Here is a 25,776-nt window from a genome sequence, read left to right as displayed (position 1 = left end):
CCATCCCTCTGACATATAAAATTAAGCAGTCACAATATAGATAAAGGCTGCAGATTCCTGGGGGGAGGGTTGCAAAAATATGAATGTAGGGACTTATTCCACAACCAAAACATGCAAACAAAAATGGAACTAAGAAGCTATTTTGTGGGTATAATTGGCATTACTTTTGGTGTGCATATTTGTGAAAAAGTAACAAAAAGCTGCAGTAGTCTTGTTTTTTTAGCAGATGCCAGCTATGTAAAATCCGCTAGTATTGCAAGTACTGTACTCTGACCCTCTAGTCTGGATACATAAGTTCATCTCAGCCCAAAAGTGTAAAAGCAGATAATGCAGAAGCATGACTTCACTTCTGAATTATTCATCTCATTTACTGATAGGTGTAATGACCGCTCAGTGGTTCAATGCGCTCTGGGTGGCTGGAGCATGAGAAGGCTGCAGGTTTTATACCACACCAGGTGCTTGGATTAGTGTTCTATTACTGATACTTCAGTGCTGCATTCTTTTTTTTTTTTTGGGGGGGGGGCTACTGTTTTGCTATACCACAAAGGTACAATCTTTTGTGTGAGGTATTAAACTAAGGTGATCTGTCATGCTATTAATATAGGGAAAACATAATATTGAGTGGAATCCTTCCATCACCAAAGATGATGCTGAGGTATAATGAAAAGGTGATTAGTTTTAACAATTGACTAAGCACCTGGTTTCATTCTCGAGGAATCTAGTGTGTCAGCATGGGATGAGATGCTAGGCAACTGTTCTTGCTGCAGCAAGGATGGCTTGCACCTTTTATTGCAAAGGCAAGTTGATGAACCTCCCAACCTAACTTCCAGAACTAATCAACCATTAGACCATATCAAGGTGTCTGTACTTAATGCTAGAATTCTAAACAACAACTTGGTGAACCTCAAGGTTCTCTTTCATTTTGATCACATCCATGTATGTGTTGTTACAGCAACATGGTAACACATGCCAGAAAGCATTTCCTCAATACCTGTTTTTTGTGCATACCTCTCATTTAGACCTGATGGAAGCTGTGGTGGTGTATCCATATTTGTTAGAGACCACAGAAAATCAAAGAACATTCCTAAATATTTTGGATGAACTCTTCATAAGTAGAAACACTGTTATCCTAGGTGATTTTAACTACACAGTGATTAATTGGGGAAACTGTACCACCAATGTAGATTATGCACAAACATTCTTAAATTTTGCAAGCAAAAACATACTGGATCAGATTGTTAAAGAACCTACCTGAGAGAAGAATATACTTGATCTGCTCTTATAGGTTCATAGGTAGGTACGAGGCTATCTACCCGAGGGCATTTATAAGCCTAGCCAGAATGTGTCAGCTTTCGCCGCCCCATTGATTAATTAACTGAGCCTCTGTCAAGAAGAGCCAATGAAGTGATCCCAGGGGTGTATTTTCTTTTACCCATCCACTCGTCAAGGTTTCTCTTGAAGAGTGTTAGTGAGGGGCTCTGCTTAATGTTGTTAGGAATTTCGTTCCAAAGCATGGGGAGTCTCTGTGACAGGAATCTATCCCTCCAGCATGTTCTATTTATTGTTGTGGTGAGGTTTAGCTCACTAGAGAGAGAGGCTCGCAGTGACTTGGATTTATTTAGGTGGAGCATGTCCATCAATTCTGAGTTGGACATGGCTTTGAAAGTCAGGCAGAGATCACCTCTGAGTAAGCGATATGCCACTGAGTACAGCCAGAGTGTTTCCTGTCGGGCTGCATAGGACATATGCTTGAGGCCGGTAATCCTCTTGGTGAGGTACTTTTGTGGTCTTTCCAGCTGTTGGAAGTGTCTTGCGAGGTACATCCCAAATGGGGCATTGTACGCTATGATGGGTCTGATGAGTGACGAGTAGAGGGGCAATATAACCTCTTTATTTCTAGATGCGAACCCTTTAGTAATTAGATGGGCTACATAGAAGGATTTCCTAACTACTTTGGCAATATGATTGTCAAAGGAGAGATTACTATCTACCTGGGTCCCCAGATCTCTTATTACCTCTTCTGTATTAAGGGGGTTGCCACATATGTGGTAATTCATGGATAGTTTGTTTTTCCCAAATGGGATGACTATGCATTTTTTGGCATTTAGCTTGAGAGCATGACTTTGACACCAGGTGTCCATCTCAGTAAGGCCCTTTTGGAGAATGTCCATGTCAGCCGGAGAGTCAATTATGGCTCCCAGTTTGCAGTCATCGGCAAACTTGGTTAGCCATAGTCCTTCTGTGTTTGTCTGTACTTCTGAGAAGTATATGCTGAACAGTAGGTGTCCCAGGACCAAGCCTTGTGGGACACCACTTGTGACTGTTTTAGAGTCAGACCTGGAGCCCACTATTCTTACTGTGTGAGTTCTGTCTGTAAGCCAGTTGGCAACCTATCTCGTGACATAGGGGTTTATGTTCAGGCTGGTAAGTTTTTCTATAATTCCTGACTGGTGTCAAAAGCCTTGGCGAGGTCAAGGTAAGCTGTGTGAACCACCTTCCCCTCATCTATGGGCTTGGTGACTGTCTCGATGAAGTCAACCAAGTTTAGTAGGCATGATATGCCATTAAAGCCGAACTGGGTCGGGTCAAGTGTCTGGAGGTTCCCAAGGTCTTTGTTAATGAGTTCCATGATGATGTGCTCCATATCCTTGCAGACCAGGCTAGTCAGGCTTATGGGGCGATAGTTACCAGGGTCAGTTGTGGCCCCTCCTTTGTGGAGCGGAATAACCATTGCTGTGCACCATTCTGTGGGCACATAGCCTGTGAAGAGGCTGAGGTTGAACAGTATGTTTAGGTGGGGGGTTAGTTTGTTCTGTAGTTCATGCAAGATGCAGTCTGGGGCAGTGGTATTTTTTTCCGGTATTGTTGTGGGCCCTTTTGGGGGTGAGAGGGAGGTGAAGTTTGCACTGAATCTATCTGCCAGGATGTTGGCAATATTAGTAGGTTCAGTACATTTTGTGCTATTTTGCACTAGCTCAGAGCATATCTGTGGGTTGCCACTTAGATTCTTGACATAGCTAAAGAATGCTTTGTGGTTATCTTTCAAATCCTTGGCTATTTTTCTTTTGAAGTTAGTCTTGGATGATTTTATGAGGGACCTTAGTTTCTTACTGATACTGATGTCTTTCCTTCTTGGGATTTGCTTTTTTTCTGAACTAGTTTCCTCCTTCTATTGTATAGCCTGTTTATGGCAGGGGTCCACCAGACTGGTTTCCTTCTCTTAGGGGAGTGAGTATTGGTTTTGCTATGGATGGCATGATCCATGCATCCTTGTAGGTGCTCATAGAGTACTTTTGTAAAGGTTCCTGCATCTTGGACACTGTTATCCTTTAGTTTGGGGGCTGTGAAACTTACCACCTGTGTCTTAAGTGAGGTGAGGTTTGCTATAGAAAAGTTTTTCACTGTGGTATCCTTGGTTGGGGGTGGTTGTGTGGTGTGGACATCCAGAGTGATTAGTTTATGGTCTGATCTAACCAGTGACAGGTTGACCTCTGGTGCGGAATACCTGTCGCCCATGTTGGTGATGACCAGGTCCAATATGTTTTCACCTCTGGTAGGGGAGTTTGCCAGCTGATCCAGGGCATTTGAATTGATAAATTCCAGGAAGCGCTGGACCCGGGAGTTTGTACTTGAGTAGTTTTCCCAGTTAATGGTAGGATAACTGAAATCACCCAATATCAGGGTGTTTGGTAGGACCTTCATGTTTTCCAGTGTCTTCAGGAAGTCGGAGTGGTGGTCCTGGGTCATGGGGGGTGATCTGTAGCCAGCCACAATTTGCATTGCAGATTTGCCCGATGTTAGTTGCACATGGATGATCTCAGAGGTATCATGCTGTGCCACTAACCTGGAGGTGTAGGTATCCTTGATGAATATGGCTACACCCCCTCCTTTTCTATTTCGGTCTATGTTCTGTGGCCAAAATGTGTGGTATGAGTTGTAGCCCGGTACTGCTGGGGTGGACTGTGGAGCCTTGAACCAGGTTTCAGTTACTGCACAGATGTCAACGTCCTCCATACTGAGGAGTGCTTCGAGCGCATGCATTTTGAGATTTAAACTTCTGGCGTTGAGTAGCATAACCCTCATATATTTATTTGTGCTGTTTATGGAGGTGGGTTTGATTTTTGAGCCTTGCCTAAAAAAGGCATTATGGGGGCAGTAAGAGCCTTAGCCAGTATTTGAAAGCTTAGGGGTGACAGGTGCAAGCCATCTCTTGCGTAGCAACAAGGCTTGTTGAGCATGTCGTCCCAGGCTGACAGACACTGGATCCCCTTTGAATGACACCAGAAGCTTAGCCAATTGTTAAAATTGATAATTTTTTCTTTGTACTGCAGTATCTTTCTTGGTGAGGGCAGGATGCTACTCAGGGTCAGGGTCATACCCGTCTGGGCTACATGATCAGAGAGCTCTTCCATGTCTCTTTTCATGTAGTCCAGGGAGGTACGTCTCAGGTCATTCACACCAACATGAACAATGACGGAGTCATATTTCTACTTGTTCTGGAGTGACCTGAGTGCTTGTGTTATGTGACAGATTATGGCTCCTGACAGGCAGCTAACAGTAACCTTCTTCTTGTCCAGCCTAGTGAGTGGGACGTCAGTGTGCCTGACTATAGAGTCGCCTATTACTAGTGTGTTAGGTATGTTATTTCGCCTTAAGGACTGTGATTGTGCAGCACACTGATTTTGTGTTTTATGTGTTGTCTGGTTTGTGACGGGAGGTGCAGGTTTTTTAGGTGTCTGCTTTGGTGGTCTTTGATGCTTTTGCAGGTTTTTATTTAGAGCCTCCAAGTATGATTTTGTGTATTTATGTATATTTTTTGCCAGTGCTGGTTTAGTATGTCTATTTGATGCTGGAGGTGTGGTGCAAGTGTTAACCTTCTCCTCATGACTGCCTGTTCCAGTCTTGGGTGGAGGGAGCTTAACCTCCAATTTAGCTGTATAATTGCATCTGTTGCATATGTTAATGTTTTGTGGTAGGAGAAGAGGGTTGTCTGTGTGCATGAGGCAGTTGTAACATTGCCTCAGGATACCCAGGTTCACCAGCTGGACTGGTGAGTATACCTGAAATTGCCCTTTGGTCATGCCTGAATAGTAGGGTGAGCTGTTTAGTTGCTTGGTTAGTGAGGGGTGAATAATGAGCCTTGCCCTGCTGGGAAATCAAGTGTCGGGGTATATTAGTGCTATTAGGTGTGAGCAAGTGCTGGACTGTAGGATGCTTTTTAAGTGCTTAGGTTGAGAGTTAGACTACTTTCAAGGGAATAACTGAAGAGGAGACTTGGTGGAGCTGGGAATAATTTAGCCCTAGCTAACCGGCGCAGACTGGACTTGCAAAACTGTGCAAATGCAGTCTTTACAGCAAGGAAATGAAAGAGAAGGAAATTAGCCCAAAATGGCCTATAAACTACTAACTTCTGGGCTGGAACCACTCCTCCAGGGACAGATGGCTGCTCAAAGCTCCCTCTCTCACAGGGGAACAGAAAAACCTCCTTCTATCCAAGTAAGGTATGGGCAATTCAGAAACTTGTAACACAGCCCTGAATTCAGCATTAGCCTGAAACTGAACTATGCTAGCTTAGAAAGGTGGGAAACAAGGAATTTTTGTTTTTTAAAAGATAAGGCAAAAACAGTAAGAAATACACTTAAAACTGCTTTAAACTACTACAAATAGTAAAAAAAATACACTTAAAGCAGCTTTAGATGACTACAAGCAATCAGAAAAGGCTTTTAAACAAATTACCCAATTAACCAGTAAAAGAAATCTCAAAACTGAGACATGTTCTTGTAGTTTTCAATCAGACAAGTTCTAACTGCACACTCCTGCCACTGGGGTGCAGGAGAACCTTCTCCAAAAAAGAAGGCCTGGATTAGTGCTCAAGTTATACAAACAAAGCTAGATTCAGCAGGTCTGAATCTAGTTTATGCGACAGCAAACAAGGCACACCAATTTCAGTAAGAAACAGTTCAAATATGCAGGCACTATAAGCCTCTAATTAGAAATTCCCAGCTCAGAAGGGCAGAGTCCTCTCCTCCCACAAGAGTGCAGACCACAAACCTTCTTAATGTAAAATGACTGGCCTGAAGCCCAAGTACTTAAACCAGAACTAATACACTTTTAGAATAACAGACACTGAGCCTTCAACCAGCAGTTCCCAACTTAGAAGGATGTAAGCTACCTGTCCTGCCACAACAGTGCAGACCACAAACCTTCTTAATGTAAAACAACTGGTCTGAAGCCCAAGTGCTTAAACCAAAAGGCTTAGAATAATAAGTTGACAGTTTGGATTGGTGTCTTCCTTGTGGCTTAGAATGATAGTTACAGCAAGCAGTAACAAATAAAATTGAATAATTTTAAGATGACGCAAAAGCAAAGTAAAGTAATAAAGTAGGAAGAAACACAAATACAGTAAAAGCAGATGAATAAAGTGCAATTTTTTTTGAGTGAGCAAATGAGATGGGCCCAGGAGGAGTATCCAAATGCAAATTTACAAGACGGGCAGGCAGTTTCAAAGCCAACTAGATTAACACCAAAATAAAAGCAGGGAGGGTAGGTGGGAACGAACTGAAAAAACAGAGCCACAACTTCCAGCTAGATAGTATTTAGTGCAACACAAATAAATCAATTTAAATGCTGTATTATTTGAAAAAAGTGCAGATAAAGATTTACTTAAATTTACTTATACGTCCAGTTGAATGCAGGTAGGTCTTAGCCAGCCAAAGCTCAGAGTTTAAGTAAAAAATAATCCAAAATGTACCACTTATATAAGGCAGAAACCGAATATCAATGAAGTGAAACTACCCCCACTTATCACTGGCTATGCAGGAATTCTAACAATCATTAACTGAAGAAACAGAGCCACAGCTTCCAGCTAGATAGTATTCACTGCAACACAAACAAATCAATTTAAATGCTGTATTATTTGAAAAAAGTGCAGATAAAGATTTACTTAAATTCACTTATACGTCCAGTTGATTGCAGGTAGGTCTTAGCAGGCCAAAGTTCAGAGTTTAAGCAGAAAATAATCCAAAATGTACCACTTATATAAGGCAGAAACTGAATATCAATGAAGTGAAACTACCCCCACTTATCACTGGCTATACAAGAATTCTAACAAGCACTAAATTCTAACAAGCATTAACTGAAAAAACAGAGCTTTTAAACTTAGGATTTCTTAAACTTTAGGAGTTCTTAAACTTAGGATCTGTATACACCATCTGCACGGCATTCCTTCATAATCTCCAAGCCATCAGAAACAAATATCACAGAATTCAAGGACTTCAAATGTATAAATCACCTACATTTGTATGATAAAGACTCTAAATTTGATTATAATGGTACTATTCATAATGTTGATGCTGCAACAACTTATGCAGAAAAGTTCTACTTGCACCTAGATAAATGTAGTCCCAACTAAATCCAGGCGAGTGAGGCAGTCTAAAAGTGAACCACTGTGGTGGTCCTCAAGCATTAATAAACTATATAATGAAAGGAAGAAACTCCTAAATCTATATAGTAGAACAAATGACCCCCAAGTTAAGAACATCAAGCACCTAGATAAAAAAACAAAAAAGCACAAAAGAGAAAGGAAAAGTGTCCCATGAACTCAGAAAAGCTACAGAAGCCAAGCAAAATGACAAATCCTTCTTCACTTATGTCAGAAAAATAAGAAATGATGTTCAGCATTACTCCAGGCTTATTCATAGTAGTACTGACTACTCCAATGCAGTGGACGTTGCATTTGCATATTGACAATGTGGTCCAGGGAGTTTGTGTTTATAAACTCCGGAATCTGTGTGCCTGCATGTTTGATGTCATATATGAGTCTCTGTTAATAGTGGAATAATCAAAGTTACCCACGAATATGGTATTGAGTTGGATGTAGAGTGTCTCTAGTAAAGTCAAATATGTGTTACAGGTTTCCTGGGTTGTAGAGGAGGGCCTATAGCATGCAGCAAGGCAGTTTGGGAGTTTGTCTATGGTGATTTGAAAGTGGAGACGTTCAAGTGCATTGCCCTGTTTGACCACATGCTGGCCTGCCCCAAACTGATCTAGCATGCCCTCAACTTGTACAAAACTCTGCAGCCCATCTTCTTGCAGGAGTCAAATATTACAATCTTATATCTCCAATTTTTCATAACCTGTACTGGCTCACAATTAGACAGCAATTATTTTTTTGATTTTTAGTCATAGTTTACCGTAACCCTCCTTATTTAAAGGGCATTCTGCAACTTTGCAGTACTGTTCAGACACTGCGTTCCAGTTCCAGTTCTTTGGAACTGCTTGTTGTTCTCTTTTGTCATCTTGACATCTCTGGCTGCCAATAATTCAGCTACCAGAGACCTTTACTATGGAAACTTCTCCCTAAGTGGCTTTGTGATTCACCTACCTTAGCAGTTTTTAAAAGGGTCCTGAAGTTACATCTTTTTGATCTTGCTTTTTGCTAAGTTGTTTATGTTCTTGTGTTTAACTTCTTATTAATTTGTAGTTTTTATAACATTTATTTTTATGCCTTTTTAATTATTTGGATTTGTACAGTGCTTGGGCTAATATGATCATAGGATCATAGGATCATAGGAAGCTAGTAGGCTATTGGCCCTGAGGCCCTTATAAGCCTAGCCAAGAGATTAACACATGTTTAGACAAGTTAGCACCAAATGCCCCTGGGTAAAGAGGTACTCTACTTGATGTGGAGAGGGAGTCTATTCCACAGATGGGAGAGTCTCTGGGAAACAAATCTGTCCTGCCAACAAGTCCTGTTGATGTCACAGACCAGGTTGAGGGAGTGTGTGCTTGAGTGGAGCTTGACTTGTCCCATCAAGTCAGGGTCTGAGATCGTCTTGTATGCCAGACAGAGGTCACCTCTGAGGAGTCTGTATGAAACTGAGTAGAAGGATAGAGCTTTTAGCCTATCTGTGTATGTTAGATTTTTGAGGCCCTGGATTCTCCTGGTGAGGAACCTCTGTGTTCTCTCCAGCTGCTGCATGTGCTTTGTGAGGTACATGCTGAATGGGACATTGTATTCAATAATGGTCCTTATAAGGGAAGAACACAGGGATGTTATGACCTCCTTGTCCCTGGATGAGATACCCTTACTTATGAGATGGGCCATGTAGAAAGCTTTCTGTACAACGGAAGCAATATGGTGGTCAAAAGTCAGGTTGCTATCAACCTGGGTGCCCAAATTCCTCACAACTGATTGTGTGCTTAGGATGCTGTTATTAATGTGATAATTTGTGGGGATGTCACTCTCCCCAAAGTGAATGATGATGCATTTTTTGGGTTCAGGCACTTTAATAAGTTTAAAGGTGAACTTCACAAGGGTGGACCCAGTACAGACCCCATAAATTACAGATCCATCAGTCTAATGAGTCTTACACGTAAAGCCAAGGAATGTATCATAACTGACATAATTAACTATATCAAAAATCTTAACAAACTTGACTCTCAGCAGTTTGGCTAATGAGTCTTGTGAACTTTATTTGAGATGGTTACTCAGGATGTAGGCTGTACACAAGTTGTCCACACAGAGTACATTGATGTCACCAAGGTATTCGATACCATATCACATGCAGATAAGCAAGTTGAAGGAGTTATGAATTGACCCAGATATGGTTAGGTGGATAGTTAACTGACATAGACAGAGAGGACTCATACAGTAAGAGATGGAGGTCCTCTGAGATCATTAAGTTAACCTGGGGAGTTTCTCTGTGCTGGGACCTTTGCTGTTTGGTATCTACTTCTCAGATCTCAACTTATCAAACTCGGACCACTGGTTAACAAATTTTGTGGATAGTTGTAATTTGAGAAGCCATTGCCAAGTCCCTCTCTGACATTCATGCACTCTTTCAGGTGCTTACACTTGTCAATAGCTGGAGCTCTAAAAACGGGCTTAAACCCAGTGCCAAGAAGTGCAACACTGTAACATTTAGTAAGAACCCGTGGCTCCAGCTTATAGTATAGATAACACACCACTTCAAAATGAAAAGGTCTAGAGACATGGACACCTGAGTGGACAGCTCCCTTACATTTAGCCATCTCATTTCAGTTATCATTAGGAAATCATTTTACCTTGTACAGCTCGTAGCCAAAGCTATTTTTTCTAGCTCAAAAGAAGGCTTCACCTTTTTGTACATAATATTAGTTAGATCCATCAGTGAGTACAATACCCCCTTGGGATATGCCTTACTAAGCATAGCAAGCAATTGGAAAGACCCCAGAGGTATGTAACTAAAAATATCAGAGGGAAACTACAAAGAAATACTGGAGGCTCTATCCCTATACTCTGTTTTGTATAGACGCCTTAGAGGTGACCATACTTCTCAACCTCTTAGCACAAAAAATCTGGACAAAGTCTTTAAATAATGGGGGGACAAAGACCTAAAAATATGGACAGATTTTAAATATTGCTCCTGTAAACTTAGAAAGTTGGTAGAATAACATAATTTGTATTTGCATGCATTTTCTGAAAGGTATGAAGTCTGAAACTCAAATGTATATAATTATTTAGTGACTTCAATCCTCAATTATTTGCCAGAAAATCACAAATTTTATAAAGACCACACCAAATATATGAGGCTAAAATCTGGATATTTTGCAAAAATTTGGACACTTGAGAAGTATGGGTGTGACATGGGGTCTTCCTTATAGGGCTATAAGGGATCCAGTAATCCAAAAACTCTTATAACTCTATAAATCAAACAGTTAAGCTAACACTAGGGTCAGACATCTAAATCTACTACAACAAATGAATAAGACATAGGGAAGGGATAAATCTGTCACACAACACCTACCCCTTCTCTGGAACAAACTTCCTCTCTAAGTTAAGCAGTGTGACACACTGTCTGCCATTAAAATGGAGCTGGACAACTGGATGAGTCTTAATAAATTCACCCTGGTATGACTCGCATGGGCCTCCATGAAAAGGAAGGCAAGGGGAAAATGGCCTTTGGCTTATTTGCCTTGTAACTCCAGCTGCCCTTTAACTCCTGTAGTCCTTCTATGACCGTATGATCTACCTGAGGTGTTGGTTACTTAGGTGGATACTAAAGACCCATAACTCTTACAAGCCAATGAATATTATTCAAAACATTCAAATGTACAAGAAAATCACAAATGTTGAAAATGCAGTAGACAGAAAAAAGTTACCAAACAAATCCATTCCTTTTATTTGTATCTCTCCCACTTCAAAGATAACTTACATCTTTATTGTTTTCAGTCACAGTATCGTGGAATAAAATATTATAGAACTCCCATTGTGCCTAGCAGTTTGCTCCAGGAGGATTAAGGCTATAAGCTGTTAGTAAGCTTTGTTGTGTAGTCCTGGGCTTAATTCTCTCAGTCACTGTTTGCTTATCGTGTGACTCTTGAGTTAATCGCTTAAACAGATAACACTCCTGTCCCTCCACTGAAAGCGGTGTCAGCTTATTTAAGAAAATACATTTTTTAAAAAAATATAGTATTATATACGATCATTAGAATTCATATCTTATCTATCAAATCTACCATGCTGCAAAGAGAGCTATATTATGTAAGTGGGTGGGGTGCAAGTGTATAATAAGGAAAACAAAACCAAATCATATTACCATTTCTTGTTACTTATATTCATCTCCAGAGCAACCCATCCCTCTCATCTTTCAAAACTACTCTGAAAGACTTCCTAGCCAAAATCTGACTCTGCTCTTTCGCAAAACCGGGATAAACTATACCCCTAAATGTGAACAAGTACCTTCTCATTTCTTATACCTCCTAACTCTCCCTTCTTCACTTACTTCCTTACTGCTATCTAATTCTCTTCTCTGACTTTCTCTCTAAATATACCATAAGCCTGTTTCCCTCACTTTATATTGCAATTCCTATTTGTATTAGACTAACTTACCTTTAATTTCTCTACAAACTAAAATTTCTCTAAGTATTAAATGATTGATATATACCTTGTATCAGTTGTTAACCAATGTTTCTATAATATGTCTAATGTATTATAATTATTTAATCTGGAGATGTTTTTGTTTTATTTTTGAAGATTATAAAATTATTGTTCTTAAAATGTTTTGTAATAATTTGGAGCTTTTCACCCCGAGCCTCCACTGAAAATGGACTTCTACCCAGTTGGACTTGCCCAGTAATCAAATGACAATAAAGAAATAAATAAAGTACTGCCTGCAAAATGCAGTAAGGAAGATGATTGACTTTGTCTGATTTATATAAGGAATAGAAAAGATTTTTAATTATGTACAAGTGCCAGGATTCTAAAATGAACATGAGAAGTCACAACCATTTTTTCAGAGCACACTGAATAATGAAAACCATAAAGAAGTTATCAGATTCTATTTAAATTATCCTTTGTCTAATATTATTTATATGTGCTGTAATGTGTAAAGCTTTTAAAACAGCAATGCTTCAACAAGGTGTATTAATGTTTTCGTTGCAGACACCGAACCTGAAAGAACTGCCCTTCTGCAGAAAGCCTATCCACAGCTTTACACTTATTGCAAGGAAAGAGGTTACAATTTTAGGCTTTGTGATCTTAGATGGGGAGTCAGAGATGGTGTAAATAACAACAATAACATGCTAACACTTCACCTGGAGACACTTAGACAATGCCTGGAGACAGAAGGCCCAAACTTCTTTGTAAGAATTTTGAAATGTAAATGTTACTTTATCTACATTGTACAGATGTTTTTGTGGAATGTGTTATTTTACTGTAACTTTACTTGCAATGGACAGTAAACTTTAGGTATCATGAAAATGTATATGGAAGTAATGGAAAGGCTACCCATATTACTGTTAGTAATTAGTGCCCATTGTGAAACAAGTCTTTATCAATTTATTATTTTTAAGTGAGGAAAGGAGCCATCGTTGTAAATTTGGAATCCTTGTTTAAGATCAAGTTTGTTAATACAGACACACGCACACACATGCATACACACGCATACACACACACACACACACACACACACACACACACACACACACACACACAGTGATGGAATGAGTGAATGTGTAAGAAAACATTGCAAGGCACATTTTTATGTTTAAATGAGCAAAGAAATCATGACTGCTCATAAATATGGAAGTAATTATTGTTTAAAATGATTATTGGTAATATCCACATTTATTACTAGCTACAGTAAAGCAGATGGTGGCTGAAAAAGCAAGATTTAATTTCAACAATGTCACAACTAAGTATACCTCTACTCAAATGTGAAACATCATCAAACACAGCAGTTGTAAGTCTACTGTACTCTTACATTCAATAGCAAAAACCCTAAATTGAATAATCCACCAACAGCTGTCTGGTAAGATTGAGTCGAGTAATATTTTTCAGTAAATTTCAGTATAGCTTTAGGAAAATATTTTCAGTTAGCACATCATTGATTACTGTTGATTATTTAAAGCAGGTGCTAAATAGTGGACAAGTTGTGCCTGGCTTATTCTTGATTCTGTAAAAGGTACTTAATATTATAAGACATATAGGATTGGTGGACAGGTACCTGCCCTAGATCTACATCGTAGCACTCAAAGTTAGTTTCAGACTTATTTACTTTGAAAAGGTGCAGAGTCAAGTTGAGATAGGAATATTGTTGTGGAATACAGTGGTGACAAAGCAATTCTCCAAAGTTCATTTTTTGGGCCACTTCTTTTCAGCCTCTATGTAGCTTCACCACCTGACCCAGGACTAAATATATAAAGAATAATAAATGAGCACAATAAGTATGGCAAACAAGAACCATTAAAAAGCAGCCAATAAGAAAAGAGGGTAAAAAGAAGAAGTAAAATAAACATAACATTAATTAAACTTCTACAACTACACTCTATATGCAAGGTTTCCAAGATGGCTACATGCTGGGATTTCAGCTCTCCCATAATGAAAATAGAAACAAAGAGAGCCAGTGAATTTGTCTTTTTGGGTAAATTTCATTTACTGGCTAGAAGGTGCACTGCCTGGATGACAGCAAAGAAGTAAATTGGAGAGCTTGGAAGAAAATCAAATACAATAGTTGAGGAGAAAATAATGGTTAGGAAGAATCCTACAGTTGTTCAGCAAAGATCTGTTCAAGCTCCAGCTTTGGTGCAAGACATGACTTAAAGTAATCAAGAGGAAAAAGTAAGTCAAATGTACTCAGAACTGATTAAAATAAATCAAATACAGAAGATGTTTATCAACACAAATAACAAAAAGCTGGAAAAAATGGAAGAAACTTTAAATGGATATTTAGATGTGCTGAAAAAAACTACAACAACCAAAGGATGAAATGAAGAAAAGGCTGGCTGATTATGAGACTGATCAAGAAGTGATATTTCAAAAAATGGTAGAATTAGAAGACAGAACATGTAGGGAAAACCTGTTTTTTTCTGATGTACCATAGAAATTGGAAGGAACAGACCGTAGTAATTTTATGAAAGCACAAATAAGCAACTGGACTGGTTGTTAATTGAAAGGGCATGTTCCAAATCTGGCCATGAGAAAGCAGCCAAGACCTGTATTGGTAAAGATGCAATCCTACTAGCAGAAAGAGTTGATTCTGACAAAAATGGCAGAAGGGAAAAGTAATAAAAGTCAGAGACAGTAGACTGCTCATTGAAAATAATTTTCTCACTGTACCCCTGACAGAAGAGGAGCAAATTTATTTTATCATTCAGGGAATGTCGAGAGGCAGGCATGAAGATTCAGTCTGCTATATCCAGCTATCTTCAGAATATTTTTTTCCTGGAGGATCAAAATCATTTTTGTTGCAGAACAGGCTATGGAGGAAATATAAAAGTTTGTCCAACAAAAAGGGAGCTATCAAACAGAAGAGGACTCTGATTCTTATTCTTTTGATAATGAAGCTCTCAGAGAGACTTTGCCAGTGAAACATTTTCCAGTGTTCCAAAGAAAAATGCCTGAGAGACAGAGAAAAGCACAGGAGTTGACTAGAAGAACCAGGAAAATATTGGAAATGAACCAGAGACTGGAGTTGGAAGATGGAGACTGAAAGGAAGAAAACCAGCAACTCAGAAATTAGTGAATAACTGTGGGATTACAAAGGATCGGTCTCATTTATGAAATATGGCTGAACAAGAAAAACTGGAAATGTTGGACTTTTTTGACTTTGTTAAACTTGTAGGGGTCTTCAAAGCATTTGCCCTGCTTAAAGTCATTAATGTTTGGAAGAAGATTTAAGGGAAGGGAAGAGGAGGGAAAGAGATTGCTGTAAGTAAAACTGTTTTTGTTCTCAACAGTTGTTGTTGTGTCTTTCGGCTTTTCCCGGTTAGGGGTCGCCACAGCAGAACTCCGGTCTGCTAATGATTGGTAGTTGATTTTTACGTGCCGAGTTACCAGCCCTGATGCACAACCTTCAACGAAGGTACGCCCATTCATGCATGTCTCCACGCAGAAGACGCTCTAGCTGAGAATCGAACCAGACAGCGTCTTACTGTGAGGCGACAAAGTAATTTTATGAAACATTTCATGCCATAAACTGCATGTTATATAGTTATAAGGATACCAAAGTAAACAGGTGCTCCCTCTTGATCTTCTTCTTCATTTTCTTTCTTTCTTTCTTCTTTTTTTTAGTTTTAAAAGTGTAGGCATTACAATGTAAAAAGAGAAGAAAGCCTTGACAAAAGCATGTTTAAGATAACAGGCTATAATCTTGGGTTGTTTAAGTATAGGATAGGGTGCAAGAAGTATACAGATCATGATATAAGTAGAGTTGAGATGCTTTTTCGTATTGTTCCATATGGGAATGACTGAATTAAGGCCAGTGGCTTAATATAACAACACATTTTAAGGGAAAGCAAGTAAATAAAAAAAACAAATGTAATGAAAAGTTTTGCTTTAGCAAATAAATGTTCACAGTATAATCTGAGAAGTTTGTAGCTCAAGGCAACTATATATCTGGTTCTTATGTTTCTATGGAGACAATCTAATAAGAGAGAAGTACTTTTAAGGCTAAAATGTAATGTTTTCTGAAAACAGTCAAGTTGTTTCCTACATATGGGAGAGGAATAAAGATAAGACAAAAACAGACAGCACTTAGTGTAGGTAAAAACACAGGCTGTAGCATGCATCTTCGCATGGATAACCTTAATTATAAGTCAGTTAAAGCCTGTGAGGCTAGCTGTCAACCTGGGACAGTTGTTCCTGTTAGGAGGTTTAAACTTCATTATTTGAAGATGTACATAGTTTTGCATGTTTGTATTAAGTTAATAGGTTATGGGGATATTTTGGTGGTGTGTTTTTGTTTGAGAGTTTTCATTAAAACAAAAGGTCTTCTAACATGTGACATAGGTTCACAGGTACATAGGTTCATAGGTGTATACTAGGCTAATGACAGCTAGGACCTTTATAAGCCTAGATATGTAACCCATTTCAATATCACCCCCTTGTAACATGCACCTTAATTGAAGAGGGATGTTTATTAGTAGGGGTGTGTTATGAGGTTGCTAAAATTACATGGTGGTGGTATGTTAGAGAATGTTTGCTGTTGGCCTCAATCTGTAAGAGACATGGGGGCTAGCCGAGGGATGAATTTATAAGTACCCATCCAATGATAATTATGGAATGTTTACTGTCAGCCTGTGTCTATAAAAGACATGAGGAGCAGCCTGAGGATGAACTTACAATTTCCCATTCAGTGGTCAAGGTTACATTTGAAGACAGTTGGGGAAGGGCTCTGCTTTACATGGATGGGGAACCAATTCCAGAGCAGTGGGATCCTTTCAGACACATACCAGTATGCTGTTTTTATGTTGCAAGCAAATTTTAAATCCCTGGACATGACAGGTAGCAACTGTATAAAATATCAACCTGACAAACATAAGTGCATGCATGCATGCAACACAAAAGCTTAAAATAGACATTGTTGAAAAAAAACACTGTTATACATAGCAAGCAGAAAAATAACTTCTTATCATAATTGCAACACTTTCCATATTATCTAGGAATGTGAATGGTCTCACAAGTATATACAGAAAATAAAGAATAGTGAACTAAATTAAGAAATGCAGAGTGCAAATTGCTATGGTACAGGAAAGACATTTGGAACAAACCGAACATGTGAATTTGATAAAGAAATGATTTTAGGATGGTTATTCTGTGCAATATCTGGGGCAATGAAAAGGGGATTACTTATATTAATTGCTAGAAATCTCCAGTAGTGATCAAAAAGGAAAAATAGATAATAATGGTAGATTTTTGATAGTAAGGGGACTACTAACAAGGGAGGATTATTACGTTGTTACTTATTTATATTTTACCTAAAACTGCTACAGTGGAGCTTAAGAAAATTCTGGGAGAAATAATCATCCTGCAACAGGGAATATTACTTATAGGTGGGCAGTGGAATTTAGTTTGCAACAGTGAGAATCTATCTGGGAGGCCTACAAGGGAAATATAACAAAAAGGGAAAATTTTTGAAGAAATTTAATATAAATATTTTGTATGGAAGATGTGAATTCAGTAGTAGGAACTCAGGGAGAATTTACATATTATTTCCCAAGATGCAACAACTGGGCTAGGCTAGACATAACTTATATTTCACAGGAACATGTGCATTTAATTGAAAGTTTTAATACACATCCAGTAACTATTTCAGATCACATGCCAATAATAACTAAAATAAAAATGCATGATACTTAATTAAAAATGAGAGACTGGCACTTTCCCACTTACCTGTTAAAAAAGAGAGAAGTTTAAGGAATGGGTAGTGGAAATTATTTGAGAGTTATTAGGGAAGACAGAAATGTCTTCAGAAGTTATAACTAGTATGTGGGATAAAATGAAAGGGGAGTTAAAAGTAGGATAGAAATAAAAGAAAAAAGATAAATGGTTAAGAAGTAAGAGGAATTATTTAGAGGGACTTACAAAGGTTAAAGTTTTTCAGAATAAGGGGAATTTCACAGAAAAGAAAAGCTACATCTGAGAGAAAATAAGGGACTACCTAGATAATATGCATGATTTTAGAAGGATTGCTGTTAAACAACTGCTTTTTGGTAATAATTCCAGATCACAAAAATGCTTAGCACAATGACTCAGGCAACAGAAAGTAGAAAGGGTTGTTGCTAAGCTAGGGAACCTATAACAAGGAAAATAACCAGAGATTCTGTAGAAGTATTGAAATATTTTGTAAATGTTATGAAAATCTGTATAAAACAGGGAACTGTGGAAATAAAAAAAAAACACAAATTGAAATATTTATGAAAGAATTAAATGTACCATAATTAGAGGTAGATGAAGCTCAATAATTAACAGTTTGGATAGGAAGAGATGAGGTAAAAATGGTGATGTATAACCAATCTACAGGAAGGTCTCCAGGAATAGATGGTATTCATGTGGAAGTCTGGAAGCTAGGAGGAAGAAAGCGATAAAGATCTGGAAGGTTTTATTTAACAGTATTGTTAAAAGGAGGGATAGCACTAACATTCTGGAAGGAAGCTGTAGTGGCTGTAATTCCTAAAGATGGTAAAGGCCATCAGATCTAGCTTCATATAGTCCCATTTTGATTCTAAATCATGATTATAAAGTGTTTGTATCTACAATGGTTAAAAGAGTGGCAAATGTGTTGTCAAAATTGATGGATATGGATAATTGTGGTTTTCTGGAGGGAAGGTAAACATTTGACAACATTAATAGAGCAATGATGGTCCAGAGAGAAGCAAAATGTAAGAAAATACCACTATTGTTGGTGGGTCTTGATACAGAGAAAGCATTCGACAGAGTAAGCTGGGATTTTATAAGTAGGGCAATGGAAATCTTTGCATTCCCTGACACAACAATAAATTTAACTGGGAGGATATATGGAGGATTGGAGGTAAAAATTAAACTGTGTGTGGGGGGAGTTCCTGTCTGAATTGTTCTGTCTGAACAAAGGAACTAGACAGTTGTGTCCTCTTTCCTATTTGCATTATATTTAGAACCTTTGGTAAAGATAATAAGAAACTCAGCAACTGAAGGATATAATTGGTATGGTAATCAAGAAAAGTTGGCTTTATCTGCAGATGATATTATTTTGTATCTAATAAAACCAGAAAAGGACATGTCAATGTTGTGGAACATTCTGAAACAGTTTCAGGTCTTTTTGGGATATAAATTTAATGAACATAAAACAAAGGCTATAGCTATAAGCTATGTACCCACACATGAACTGGTTCAGCAATACCCATATTTAGGGGGACATGATAAAATGAATTACGTAGGAGTGTGGGTTAAAAAAGGATTCTGTTATGGCAGCTAACTGAAGAACTAGAAGATGTCCTTCAAGGATGCATCTGCAGTCCTAACAAATGGGTTGTCCTGGCCTCAGGCAGCCCTTCGGTCGGCCGGATTCCAAAGTCTGGGTCTGGCCTCGGCTGATGTCGCACTTCACCTGACGTCATAGCTGCAGTTCAGCGGGTATAAAGGCATCAGCCGACGCCATTTTCCTCAGTCTTTCTTGCCATGTGGCACCCAAAGCAGAAGCTGTTCGCAAGTGCCAGTCGGTCAGAACCAGAGATTGCTACTACCGAAGACTTCTAAAAAGCTAAGTACCCCGTTGGGGACTCTTTCTTGCCTCAGCCGATGTCAGAAAAAGTGAATAACTGTTTAACTTGTGGGAAACAAATACCTCATAAAGATTTCCACTCTTATTGCCTACCTTGTTTAGGCCCAGACCACGACGTAGCAGCCTGTCTAGCCTGTGCTTCTTTCAACCAATGGACACTTAGACGTCGGTCGGAATTTGCTGAGGAGTTTTTCGGCTCCGCTTTTGCTTACAACATGCCGTCGGAAACTCCAACTTCACAATTAGCTAAAAAGCGCAAGGAAAAGGACCGACACTCGCTGTCCGCGGTTTTGGCCGAAACCGCGGTTAAGTCAACCGCGAGTGTCTCGGTTTCGGCTGAAACCGAGCCGTCAGTTCTTCCTTCGGCCGAAAGCTTGCCTCCCACCGAGGCCTCATCCAGCATGGCTGAATCTGCTACTGAAATTCCACCTGTTCTTACAGGTTCACAGGATTTATCTGATACTATCCCTTTAGATATATCCACTCCTGCACGTGGAGCTGCTAGGCCCCCTGCATCCATGTCGATTAAGGCTTTTGCCAGGGCTAAAGCAGCAAAATCAACCAAGACTGTGCCTACTAAGACCCCCTCTCACAGGCCTAGCTCTAGTACTCAAATGCTTAGTCTAGCAGAGGATCTCATTTCTTTGATCAGGGGATCCCAACCTCACCCTGACAGGGCCTCTCACCCACCTCCAGAGAAGAGGCCTAGAGCAGAGCCACCTGAGCCAGTTTCTTCAGATTCTCTTCTGATGATTCAGAAAATACAGACCCTCCAGAAGGCCCTTATTCTCCTTATGAGGACTCTGATGCAGAAGACTCCATTCCTTCTGCCTCTCCGCCTGAGGAATTTTCTTTTGGGGAAACCTTGCATGCTATGAGGGAACAATTTCAATGGCAGGGCCAGGATTTTTCAGACTCTAGGAAAAGGCTTAGGACCTTTTTGCATTTGCCACAGCATAGGCCTTTAGCCATTCCTCCAGTACTTACTGTTGTGGATGATGCATTTAATGATGCTTGTACTGCCCCTGATTCACTTCCTCCGGCCCCTGCTAAGCCCGACAGGTACTACAGGGTTCCGGACACGCATTATCATTTGTATAAGGCTCTTTTTGCAGACCTTGAAACTATTTCACAGGGACCCAAGGCTGTAGCAGCTACCTCTGCCAAAAAAACCCTCCCCTCTGAAATGGAATCTAGGACCTTAGAGAGATGGGGTAAAAAAGTTTATACTTCTGCTACTCTTTCGGCTAGGGCCTTAAACTGTCAATTCCACATGATTCAGTATCAGGAATTTATGTTAGACCAGTTAACTTAAAAACTGTCCTCGCCTGAACCATTAGACAAAAAGGCTCTTCAGGAAATGGTACATAACATACAGCAGGTCAGTTATCATTCCTTAAAATGCGGCTATGATGCACTGGAGGCTTCCTTTAGATCAGCAATGACTGGTACAGTGATCAGAAGGCATGCATGGTTAAAAGAGCAGTCCTTACCAGACCATGTAAAATCAAAGCTCCTAGATGCTCCCATGGATAAGCATAATTTGTTTGGCTCACCTGCACAGCAGGTGCTGAAGAAGGTGGAAGAGAAAGCAAAATCTGTCCAGACAGTCAAGGATTTCTTACAGGTCCAGCCTCCAAGGTTTAGTAGGAACTGGCCTTCCAAGAATTGGTCCTTTCCAGACACCACCAGAGCACAGAGAGGCAGGAATAGGCACCCAAGAGGCAGGGGTCAATACAGAGGTGCCTACAGGGGACGTCAGTGGCAGCCTAACAACCAGCGAAGTACTGCCACAGATCCAGCCACTACCACTTCCACAGGACAATCACAGTGACTTGGCTCTGAGACCGCCTACCAGGGAACAACTAGATGCACCCTTAGGCGGAAAGCTAGCCTTATTTTCAGTAAACTGGCATTACATCACAGGAGACAAATGGATTTTACAGACAATAGACAAAGGTTACAGGTTTCACTTCCATACTCTACCAAGGAAGAGAGGAATGCCAAACCTACCTCCAAATCAAAGGACAAAATCTCTAGAACAAGTAGACAACTTAATAAGGCTGAGAGCTATAGAAAAGGTACCGTCTATGGAACAAGGGCAAGGATTTTACTCCAGACTTTTCCTGGTGCCAAGAAAAGAAAATCAATGGAGACCTATTCTAGACCTGTCCGCTCTGAACACATATCTCATTGTTCCAAAATTCAAGATGCTGACCCTACAGCAGCTTCTTCCCATGCTGGGCAAGGAGTCTTGGCTGGTAACTCTAGATCTCAAGGAGGCATACCTGCACGTCCCCATATGACCAAATTGCAGAAGATACCTCAGATTTCTTGCAGGATCAGAGCATTATCAATTCTCAGCATTGCCCTTTGGCTTATCTACTGTGCCCAGAGTATTCACGAAATGCCTGGCATCAGTAATTGCTCATTGCAGGCTTCAGGAATTCAAATTTACCCTTACCTGGACGACTGCCTGTTACAAGCGGACAACAAAAACAAATGAGCAAAAGATTTGAAAAAGGTCATTCATCTGCTACAAGCCCTGGGATACACAGTCAATATAAAAAAGTCAAGGCTGATACCATCCCAGAGGATAACTTTCTTGGGTGCAGAACTGGACACATCAAATCAAATGGCATCCCTCACAGCAGAAAAACAGAAGCACCTTCCTCTCTATTTCATGGCATTAACAACGCAGAACCAGCTAACAGCAAGGAAAGTCCTGCAAGCCCTGGGTTACATGGCATCCTGCATAATATTGATTCCACATGCCAGACTGCATATGAGAAAGCTACAGTGGTACCTAAGGAATTTATGGTCTCAGCACAAGCACAGCCTAGAAACCCAAATTCCAATAATTCCATGCCTGAAGCAAGAATTCCAATGGTGGGCTCAGGCCTGTCAATTGAACAAAGGACTGCCCTTCCACAGCCCTCAACCAAGCCAGACTATCACCACGGATGCCTCAGACCTCGGTTGGGGTGCACACATGCTGGACAAGTGCATACAAGGCTTATGGACTCAAGACCAGCTGAACCTACACATAAATCAAAGGAGATGCTGGCAGTAAAACTGGCAATTCAGACATTCAGACCGTTTCTTCAACAGGGTCAATTGCTGATAAGGACGGACAACACCACAGTTATGTGGTACATCAACAAACAGGGAGGCACACATTCATACCCTCTATGCCGGATGGCAATGGACCTCTGGAATGTGGCCCTGAGCTTCAACATTCAGCTCCAGGCAATATTTGTACCAGGAAAAGAAAATATACTAGCAGACATCCTAAGCAGAACTACCACGGATGCCCACGAATGGATGCTGCATCCAGACATCTTCAAATCCATTACAAGGAAATGGGGACTACCAGAAATAGACTTATTCGCATCCCCACACAACCACCAATTGAAAAAATTCTGCACAAGGACATACCACCCTCTGGCTTGGAAGGTGGACTCCTATCTTTCAGTTGGGAAAACCTGACAGCATATGCATTCCCACCTCTTCCTTTGATGCACAAGGTGCTATTGAAGATCAAAGAAGACCGCCCAAGGATCATCCTGATAGCTTCAGACTGGCCGAGGCAGCATTGGTACCCATTACTGAGGAGTATGTCTCGGGAACAAATATGGCCTCTGCCCCTAGTTCCCTTACTGTTAACACAGAACAACTTCAAAACCCTGCATCCAAACTTGAAAACGTTGCAGCTAGCTGCCTGGAACATTGCATAAGACAAAATAACCCAGATTTATCTCAAAGGGTTAAAGACATTATCTTGGAGGCTCGCAGACCCTCAACAAGGAAAACTTATTCAGCAAAATGGAAAAGATATCTCATTTGGAGTGCAGCTAAAGGAGAAGATGTGTCACTGGTAAACATAGCTAACATCCTGGAATACTTGGCAGAACTTTTCCACAATGGCCTGTCCTATTCTTCCATTAAGATTCATGCATCAGCTATTTCAGCAGAATACAACATGGACCCTCCAGTCTTCTCTCATCCTCTACTCAGGCAGTTTCTGAGAGGAATTAAAAATGTAAAGCCACCAAGGAAGCCACCATTGCCGCATGGGACTTGAACTTTGTGCTGGAAAAGTTGACACTCCCTCCTTTTGAACCAGCAGCAACAGCAGAATTACAGTACTTATCATGGAAAACTGCTTTCCTGCTTGCAATCACTTCAGCAAGAAGGGTTTCTGAATTACAGGCATTAATGGCAGTACAGCCCTTCCTTATCTTCCATCAAGATAGAGTGTCCATGAGAACTAATCCTACTTTTATGCCAAAGGTGGTCTCCAGGGTATATCTAAACCAAGCTATCCACCTACCTACATTCTTCCCCAACCCACAGAACAGGGGAGAAAGATTATTACATACCTTGGATGTACATAGGCAATTGCGCTACTACCTGGACAGAACCAAGAGCAATAGAAAAACTGACCAGCTACTGGTAGCATATGCAACAGGAATGGAAGGAAAAGCAATTTCAAAACAGACAATCTCAAAGTGGATAGGAAATTGCATTAGATTTTGTTACTCTTACCATGGAAAGACAACTCCAGAAAACATCAGACCTCACTCCACAAGGGCTACAGCCACTACTACAGCTGTTTACGAGGAGTGGCTACCAAAGACATTTTAGAGGCTGCTACTTGGAGCTCCGTGCATACATTTGCCAAGCATTATAATCTACCCTTATACTCCAGATCCCGAGCAGGTTTTGCCACTGCTGTTTTGCAAGGGATCTTAACTACACCATAATCTTATTATTACCTCCTCCCCCAGTTTGGCTATGGTATTCTACCCATTTGTTAGGACTGCAGATGCATCCTTGAAGGACATAGTACAGTTTTGTACCTACCATAAATGTAGATGTCCGAGAGGTATGCATCTGCAGTCAGGATTACCCACCCTCCTTCCCCTCTGTGGTACTCCTAGGGTATTTGCCCATCTTGTAGCTAGCTGGGGGAATCTATTATGGTGTATTTGTTCATATATATGTATATACATGTTTATTTCTATTTGCTCTCTATTGTTTGGAAACATTTGCATTTATCCAAATTTAGCCTTCCTAGAGGGCACCTGGCATCTGGGGCAAGAAACACTGAGGAAAATGGCGTTGGCTGATGCCTTTATACCCGCTGAACTGCAGCTATGACGTCGGGTGAAGTGCGACATCAGCCGAGGCCAGACCCAGACTTTGGAATCCGGCCGACCGAAGGGCTGCCTGAGGCCAGGACAACCCATTTGTTAGGACTGCAGATGCATACCTGTCGGACATCTACATTTATGGTAGGTACAAAACTGTACTTTCTTTTTTTATAGATATGCATAGCAAAATACAAGCAGTGAAAATGCTTTTAGTCCCCTTAGTTTTATACACAGGTCAGGCATACTTTATCAACCGAAGAAGAAGTTATGGAGTGCACTTAATAAAGATTTGAAAGATTTTTATCTGGGAGGAGAAGAGGGCAAGAGTCAGTTGGGATAAGTTGATCCTTCCAGTAAAAAAAGGCGGTTTGGGATTACCTGATTTGAATGGATAATTTAGAGCTAGACAGTTAAGGCTGTTATACATAGCACAAGAAGAAAGCTATGATTCAAAGTGCAAAGAGATGATCATGAAACAGGGGAAGCTCAAGAAATAAGGAGAGAGTAGGATTTTGGATGCATATTGTTAAGGAGAATAACAATAGCCATACAGAATATTTTATTCATAAAGTAGAAGAAAGTATTCTGAGAACTGAGCCAACATAATAATGGAGAAAGGAAGTTCTACTGCAATTAGTGGTACAGAGAATAGACAAGAGGGGGGCTAGAATTTACTAGAGAAAGCTGGCAAAGGAACCACTGTATTGGGAGCAAATAATCAGAGCGAGAGAGAGAAAGGTAATAGAATGAGAAGAGCCCAAGAGTGCATTTGGACTAGAAGCTAGAGACTGTCTTTCTGTCAAGGATTGATATCAGAACATAGGCAGAGAGAAAGGGATAGGGGAATCCTAAGTGAATGACCAACACTGGTAGAGTCTGTAGTTGAATCTAGAATAGAAGCTGCTTTTTAAAAAAGGGATAGTTAATAGGTCATATAAAACATTGCATGATAACTACAGAAATCAATCTGAGAAGGTTGGAAAAGATTGGAAAGAGAGATGAGATAATCAATTCATAAAGAAATAGTGGTAGGATATATGTATGGCTCCCACATATGCAACAACGTCTAAAAGATTTAAGATGTTTGCTTGAAATTGTTT

At 40.1% G+C, this 25,776-nt stretch overlaps 1 protein-coding gene across 1 annotated transcript in view; it reads left to right on the top strand.

Annotated features, from left to right (window-relative positions):
- LOC122794919 (NACHT and WD repeat domain-containing protein 2-like) overlaps positions 1-25,776 on the top strand; it is a 1,236,179-nt gene that overhangs the window by 203,161 nt on the left and 1,007,242 nt on the right. The window contains exon 6 of the mRNA XM_044063511.1: positions 12,425-12,624. Within this exon, the coding sequence (XP_043919446.1) occupies positions 12,425-12,624 (200 nt within the window). The remainder of the gene's footprint in view (positions 1-12,424; positions 12,625-25,776) is intronic.

This window comes from Protopterus annectens, chromosome 2.part1 (genome assembly GCF_019279795.1).
Source record: "Protopterus annectens isolate FY-2018-M chromosome 2.part1, PAN1.0, whole genome shotgun sequence".
NCBI classification, from domain to species: domain Eukaryota; kingdom Metazoa; phylum Chordata; order Ceratodontiformes; family Protopteridae; genus Protopterus; species Protopterus annectens.
Note: the sequence above shows the minus strand (reverse complement) of the source record. Positions and strands in the feature narration are given on the sequence as shown.